The sequence below is a fragment of the Fulmarus glacialis genome, unplaced genomic scaffold (assembly GCF_000690835.1).
Source record: "Fulmarus glacialis isolate BGI_N327 unplaced genomic scaffold, ASM69083v1 scaffold14930, whole genome shotgun sequence".
NCBI lineage: Eukaryota > Metazoa > Chordata > Aves > Procellariiformes > Procellariidae > Fulmarus > Fulmarus glacialis.
In genome coordinates, this window is record NW_009188434.1 from 18,390 (window position 1) to 26,556 (window position 8,167).

The 8,167-nt window shown below is 35.7% G+C and overlaps 1 protein-coding gene across 2 annotated transcripts in view; it reads right to left on the reverse strand.

Annotated features, from left to right (window-relative positions):
* Positions 1–330: 330 nt before the first annotated feature.
* The window catches only part of HEATR5A (HEAT repeat containing 5A), a 53,939-nt gene continuing 46,102 nt past the window's right edge, over positions 331–8,167 (reverse strand). Inside the window, exons 30-35 of one of the 2 annotated variants that reach the window (XM_009578626.1) lie at positions 7,463–7,610; positions 6,485–6,757; positions 3,907–4,131; positions 2,854–3,008; positions 1,191–1,404; positions 331–912 (exon numbers count right to left, since the gene is read on the reverse strand). In XM_009578626.1, the coding sequence (XP_009576921.1) occupies positions 611–912; positions 1,191–1,404; positions 2,854–3,008; positions 3,907–4,131; positions 6,485–6,757; positions 7,463–7,610 (1,317 nt within the window). In that variant the 3' untranslated portion in view covers positions 331–610. The remainder of the gene's footprint in view (positions 913–1,190; positions 1,405–2,853; positions 3,009–3,906; positions 4,132–6,484; positions 6,758–7,462; positions 7,611–8,167) is intronic. The other variant, XM_009578619.1, reaches the window with a different exon arrangement.

Here is an 8,167-nt window from a genome sequence, read left to right on the forward strand (position 1 = left end):
AGCACTTGTTAAATCTCGGCCAGCTCACGAAGGTATTAGGATTAAAGCTATCAATATTATCTTTATTGAGTTGAATTTTTTGAGATCAACAATAATCTATTGTAAGGCTTACAAGGATATTTAATCTGTTTACTTGATGCCGTGTGTTAAATTAGTAATTAGGATAGATTACAACCTGCAAGTAAATTTATGTCCAGGTTATATCCAAAAAACAATCAGGGTAACTTATTTTTGACAAACATCGATTTAAAACAAAATTAATTTTACTTAATGGCTAAGTGTGGGCTGCTCCTAAATGTATCTATGGTAAAGTTCACTATACTTTTTTAATATAGGCATGTGCATTTCTGCTATTTTAGTCCAAAACAATAAAAAAATACAGATTAGATGACCTCTGATAGATTTATTCATAGTGTTTAGAGATGTTTAAGAAGTCTTACACTAACAAAAAGTTACCTAGAGATTTGCTTTCTCTTAAAAACTTTCTGTAACACTTCAGTGCAAACTGAAATATATGAGATCAACTCATAGTGATCCTACTCTGACCAGAAATTAAAGGGGACATTTTTTGCTGTTGATATCAAAGTGCGTAAGATGACAATTTGAGACTTTAAAGAAAATTGGTCTTTAGCTGAATGCTTGAACTTTTCCCAGGATTCTTTGCATGTTTAGCAGTCTTCACTTTGATACTTTCTTGATTGCCTTTTACAGCTGACTCAAGCCTGGCTTTCATAGTTGGAGAGGAAGCCATTAGTTTTTTAAAAACTGCTGAGTATTGTGGACCAATCTGCATCAGATTTTGCAAAGCAAACTCATGTAGATTTTTTGCCGAGTTTGTAGCAGAAACCAGGGCATTTTCATCCAAAAGGAAGGAAATAAGGATGGGAAGAAGGCAGGCCACCAAATGAGCACCTATAAACATTGAAAACACAGCTTAAACATACACTTTTAAAAAACAGCTTCAAATTCTAACTAGAAGTATTTCTCTAAGTTAACATTTAACACAAACTATAAAGCTGCAAATGTTGTTTGAACTGTATGGTAAAAAGAACCAACATTCTTGTTAGCAATTTTGTTAGCAATTAGTGTTCAGGACTGGATTCCTAGTGGTCGTTCTGGTTTAATTTGTTACTTATTTGCAACTTTCAGCATATGTAATGCTTTGGATACTAGTAATGGAAGTAACTTACGGTGCTCTTCCTCAGCAGTGGCTGTAAGAGCTGTAACCACCTTTATTCCCTCCTGAATGACTTGAAGTTCAGCAGCATTTTCAGGCTTTGCTTTTTCTGTTTCCTGCAGTTTTTCCACAATGGATGGTGCTAAAGAATGAATATAAGGATATGACACAATTTTGTTTGGATGCTGAAAGATGGAGTGCAGCAGCTGGTAGCACTTACATTGTACCTAAAGGGAAAATCAAATTTGCGGTTACAAAGTGTTATACTTAAAAATACATGTCAGAGTGTTTTAAAACTCACAGCTGGTCAGATAAAATTTTAGTGAGGGGAAAAAACGTGTCTCACAGCTTGAGCATTCATCAGGTTGCAGACTGCTAATGCATAATACTTTATAGGAGCATTATAACTTGTAATCAAATTATTAAGAGAAACTAGATCATGCTTCCTGTTTCTTTCCACCGAGTCCTACATCTTCCTACATTTTTGAGTTAAGGAAAAAATATTATTTTTGTGTGAAGATTATGTCTTAGTACTGTTTTGAAAATACACTCTTTTGCAAAAATACAGCTGACTGAATATAGGTGCTTAAAATGTAAGCATTACCTCTGTCAAACTGTAGGCACAATTTTAAAAAGCCTCAAATGGTGCAGTAGCTTGCATGTCATTGGAAGTCAACAGGACTGAAACTGTCAAGTTCCTACATAATTTCTGAAAGGCTCAGATGCCTAAATACTTGGATAAAATTTGCAAATGCATACTGCCGTTTTCTTGCAGTCATATTTGTCATCCCCAGTTTCCTATCAGTAGAAACCAATGCTTATAATACTAGAAATATATTAATATGTAAAAAAGTACTTTCTTACAGCTATTTCTCAAGTAAAGGTAACTTTGTCTGATTTTTTTGTTACTACATGAACATATACAGAGAAGATGCAAGAAAACCAGTTTACAGTGAATTCTCGCAGTCAAACATGAAATCTAATGCACGTTATTTTCCGAGCTGGACTTACAGAGTGAGGAAGTCCCAACTCCTAGAAAAGCCATTTGTATTTGCAGTGATAATAAATACATTTTTTTTTTCCTGATACATTCATTTTTTAGATGAAGAATAGTAACAGATGAACTGTGGCACTACAGTCTACAGCAACTATGTAAAAATATTTATACTAGGTCAGAACAAAGCATTAATCTACTTCAATATGCTGCCTCCAGCAGTGGCCAGGAGCTGATGCTTATGGGTCAGTAAAAGTTATGTAGTGGTTATGTAGTGGGAGTTACTTGCTCCAGCTCCCAAACACCCACAGCTGAGGGATTTCCTGTGCAAAAGATAGTATCTGTGTGTTGAAGATAAAATGAACAAATACAATTAAACAGGTGCCTGAAAAACTATACAACTGTATCATGTACTTATCAACGTATAAAGTGCCGAGTCTGATGCAATAAAAAAAATAAATCATAGGAATACAGAATTGTATACAAAATAAAAAAATCGTAAAGTCCACTGCTGGACATGTTCTTGCTAACTTGTTCAAACTGTATTTTAAAATACAACAGATACAGTCAGGACAGAATTAACTGGAATCAACACACAGGACAAGTGAAACAACTGAACAGAAAATATGCGAAAATCCATTTGATATGATACTGATATTCTTATAACTTCACCAGTACTTACAAGAGGATCTTTTGAGTCAAGTGTTATTTTAAACTTCTCAATACAACGCTTTTGAAGGCACTCTACGGCAGTAACATCTGGACTGGTAGACATAACAAATACTGTAATAGCAGTAAGCAGGCTAACTTCATCAAGTTCTTGGAGAAGTCCATCTACTATCAATAAAGTAAGCAGTCTGTTAGATTTGCAATAAAAGTAATTCTATGAATTCAAGTGTTACAAAGAGGTGGAATAGAAACATCAATGTCTACATTTCTTTAGGAATCTCTTTTTTCAAATACATGACTCAGACGCACTGATACGGACTTTTACTGTAATAAAAGCAAAGGCCAAAATGGGAATTTGGGGCAGTTTTATGCATATTTAGAAATAACAGCATACTCCTATTTCATTGTTCCTGTGTATAAGTACAAGAAATATCTTTGAAGAGCTGGACATATTCAGGCACAACCTATTTTGAGAATAATATAAAATTTACATTAAGAACACATACTCTTTTTCTATAACTTAAAAAACCAGTACTATAAACAGAAGTTCCAACAACAAATTACAACTTAGAAATTAAACATAAGGAATGATAAAAGTACTACAAACTTGGGAAGTTGAAGAGGCAGCACACAGAAAACTAACTTTAAGACAAAAATATTTTTTCTTCAACTACTGTTTTAATACCTTTTGCTTCACTACAGGCACTAATTCCTTGTGGCGAACCTGCATGCAGTACAGCTGTCTTTTATGCTCAGCTGTACTCAGCCATAACTCCTGTTTATTCCATCGTACCATGTAACTACATTGTGGCACTGCATAATACAGGGGTAAGCCTGCAATCCCACATTTATACCCTTACAGATGATGACTTCTCATATGAACTGTAGCGACAAGATTGCACTATAGTTTCAACAGTACTTGGTAGCCAACTAATCCTCCTGTGACTAAGATATTAGTCTTTTTTTAAGATGTGGGTGAATTTAACTTAAATAAAACCAAACAACCTTTCACCCTAACCATTTCTATCTTGTTTTTTAAAGACACAAACCCAAAATTTGTGATTACCTTGATCCCAACAGTCAAGCACTGTGACCAAAGCACTACGTAGAAGATCAGTCCAAGCAGTCCGACTCTTCTCTGCTCGAGCCATCGGAGAAGACAAGAGTCCTTTAAGAGCTTGTAGAGACGCAGCAACCGTCAAAGGTAACTGGCCATCTCGCAATTTCACAGCAGTTTCTTTAAGTACTCCAATCATTAGGTACAAGATAGTAGGAAGAACTGAAACGCTTCCTGTAAAACAAAACAAATTAATTTCACGGAAGTTAAAAAAATTCAGGTACCTTTTACATTAAAAAAAAATTGAAGCAGTTTTCTTGGATTCTCTTTTTTATTTGTAATTTATCATTTTTAATCACCCATGTGAATGGAGGCACTGGTAGTTTGAAGAAAGATTTGAAATATCATGTGACTTGCTATAGCAAACATGGAGTCAGACTGCTTAAGTGAAGTTAAACCTTCTCCCCTTTTAAATTAGCATTGTATATCTTTTCCTTGATGATTTTATTATACGAAGTGCAGAATTATGTCATGTTCAGAGAAAAGCAGGAACAGAAAGATCAGAACCACTGAGGAGCAGAAGAAGAAGAAAAGCTATGGAAGTATACAACATACTGAATAGTAGAAAACAAATTATGAGCAATAATTATGCAATTATTTTGCAATGAAGACAATACAGTGAAGGAAATTAACAGGGGGTAATTTCAAAACTGGTAAGAGGAAATACTCCTCCCACATGATGTGTAGTTAGCCAAGGATGTCATTGCTCCAGGAAATCACTAAAGTCAAGAATTTAGTAAGATTAATAAGAAGAGGATCTCAGACTAAAAATGCATAACAAAAATTCCTAGAATTATAATAAAAAACTAACAAATATTTTGGAAAAGAGGAGACCTAAGGAGAGAAGCAGATTGTCCCACAGCCTACTGTACAGATCTTCATCTCTCCCTGAGAATCTGATAGTTGACCTGTCCGAGTAAGACACTATTAAAAAAAAAATTTTAAAAAAATCACAAGAATAACTTGGCATAGCAGTTTTGCATATTCTTATGTCTTTGAATCTAATAGTAATACAGAATTCTGCACATACTGAAGACAATCTAGAAACCTGCATAGTTATGCGTTGCTCCTATCTTAAGTTCTGATTCAACAAAGCACAGAGTTAAGCATATGGCTTAATATGCTTATGTCCTTCTCTAATCAGCAAAATGCTTATTTTTTTAAGATTTTAATATACTGATGTTCGTGAGAGACCTGTTGAATAATGAGGGTCTCTGACATATGCATAAGTATTTTCTGAACCTGAGGACATCTATCTTCTATTTGTAAGAAGTCTCTGAAAATTGACTGTTGGAATTCAGTAGGAAATACAGTTCATGAGCATCATTTATTTGAAAATTTTATTATGCATACATATCACGACAGGTGCCTGAAGTAAGAGACATGGTAGTCACAGGACTATAACTGCAGTTATCTATTAAAGGGGAAAAAATGAAGCAATTCCACATAGGAATTCTCTTCTCTTTGATTCTATGAGTTGACTTCTGGAGATGCTTCCTTATTCAACTGACTGTCTAAGCAAGCTTAAGCTCCTCATTTTAGTCACCTGACTTAAATGCTTAAGTTCTCTAGTGTAAACATCCCATCTGGTCTGATCCTGCAAGTTGTCAGTTTGTGGAATAACTTAAACAGCTAAAGACAAAAAGAACTACAGGGAGAAAAGAAAAATCACAGATTATTTTTCATACAAGATAGTCGCCCTCAGATCTAAATGATGCTATGTTTGTTTCCTTTTGCTTTGAACTCATAAATAATGAGCTGCAGATGGAAAAGAGAAATCATATCATCACCCTACAATGACAGCAAGAACTGCCTACTATTCCATTTGGAGTATGCTATCCCCCGAAGAAGAATCTTGTAATAGAGAACAAATTAAGAAAAAAGAAGAAATTTCCAGGGCTGGTAAACGCAAAAAATTTGCATAAGATGTAACACAGATACCTAAGTGGGAACAGAGGAGTAGGGCAGAAATGGTTTATAGGTGTGGCTGTAACAGTACTGAAAGATCATACGTATGAATATGATATTGGGGGGTGGTAGTGGGGAACCATCTTAAAGTTTGGAGTGAATCCAAAATGAATCATGGGTAAAGGTCAACTAATCTGAGGAATCAACCATAACTCCTTACAGTGGTTTCCTAATGTTCAAATGATGGCTTTTATTGAAAGGTAACATGATACATTTCCCTTTTAAATTTAATTTATGTCTGCATTATAAATTCCAGAATAGACAATTCAAGTAGAATATAATCATGTAGCTATCATATACTTCCCTGTACAAAATGAATCTATTAATTGCACTGCTACATGTGGGAGGAAAAGAAAAACTACTCCTCTAATTGCTTCAGTTTTGTAACTTGTTTTGTAATCTGACAGTCAAAAAAATAATTAGAACAGGAAATTGTCACAAGCAAATCAACAAAACTTGCTGCCAGATTTATCCAGCTGAGAAAATAAGGTAATAACAAGGGGGCTCAGAAGAGCCCAATATTCTTTCATTAATTTTTTCTTGTGATGAAACAGCATACCTTCAGGAGAGCAGATTGCAGGAACATCAGAGAGAATAACTAATGCTGCTGCTACCAGTCTACTTCCATCTTCTGACAATAACAGATGTTTTCCAGATTGAACTGCAGGGCTACAAGTTAATTTAGGATTAAGCTGGGGAAGCTGTCTGACAAGAATACAAACACACAACTCCAGCGTTGCGAAGACTAATGATTTCCCAGGCACCAGTCCTCCTGTATCTTTGCCTTCTCCAAATTCTGGTAGCGTTTCCTTTTCTGCAGCACCATCATCAACTACAACAAAAAGAAGAAATATGGCAGAAATCTGCAGGCTGTACCTCATTTCCAAAAAGTTTACTTCTTAAGACTGTTTCATCACCAAGTGACAATCTTGATACATATATATGTGCATGCATATGTATTCAAAGTTCTACTGGCAAACATCCATCCTTCTGAATAAGCAAACTATGCACTGATTGTCAAAAGGCAAAAGCATGTGCAATAGATCTAGACATATAACGTGCTGAGGCACCATGCCAATATGGTGTCACCTGATATAAGTGTTTTGATTCTACTCCCAGATTTTTTCTTTTAGAAAATCAACTTTAGGAAGTTACAATCAGAGTAACTAGTGGAGTCTGGCTTGTAACAGCTGTGTGTGCTGAGGCTCTCCATTGCTCTACTGCAGCTAATCCCAGCTTTTCACTAAGACTCCTCCCTCCCTGACACCACACAAGACTATCCCAACTGCAGTTTCTCCAGTTTTCCTCCTCACTTCATGCCCTCTAGTCACCACCAAAACCACCTGCTATCTATCATATCACCCCAATTTCTTATGTCAGGCACCTGGACTGACTTAAGTAAACCAGGATTAGTCACCAACTGTGAAACACTTCAATTAAGATGTATCTTGGAATATCACCTTCAAGAATCCAGTTTTCCAAGAAAGAATTGCTTTAACCCTGATAATATGTATTCAACATCTCATATATACTGTACCTTCTGCACTTCTCCGTTTTTCCTTCACATGTTCCTGAGCTGCAAAAAGAATCAGCCGAACCACTTCAAGGGCAGCAAGCTGAATATCAGGTGATTCTCTGGTCAGTATCAGTCGATGCAAAACATTCAGCAGCTCTACACCCAACTCCTACAGTAAGAAAAATGCTTAATATATCCCCATTTTAATGCAGGAATTTTAGAAACTTGTTGATACTTGCTAAAGCCAACAGTATTACTCTTATTAATCTCACTAAGGAACACAGTGTAATTGATACAATCACAGGAGTTCGCATTTTCTTCAACATCTAGCTCCTAGCTCCCAGTAGCAGCAGTCCTGCTCAATTCACCCAACAAAATAGTAATCACAGTAATTTAGAGACAAGGCACTTAAAACTACTAGAAAACCCCCAAGTAATCTTTATCTTACGGCTTTTTAACTCTTGTAGGTGGGGATACTACATTTTATCTCTCCTACAGTATTGCATTTCCTTGGAGAGAGCACCAATAGTCAGCAGAACTTGGGCAGTCCGCAGTTCTTTTATCACTTTTGCTGTGTTAGACAATTGCACAGCACACAGGATGGTATAAAGCTTAATTTAAAGGGAATAAAAAAAAAAAAAGGAATTTTGAAGTTACTACTTCTTTTTAGGATCACTGGTGTGTTGTGGGTTTTTTTGGGTTTGGTTTTGCTTCCCCCCACCCCAC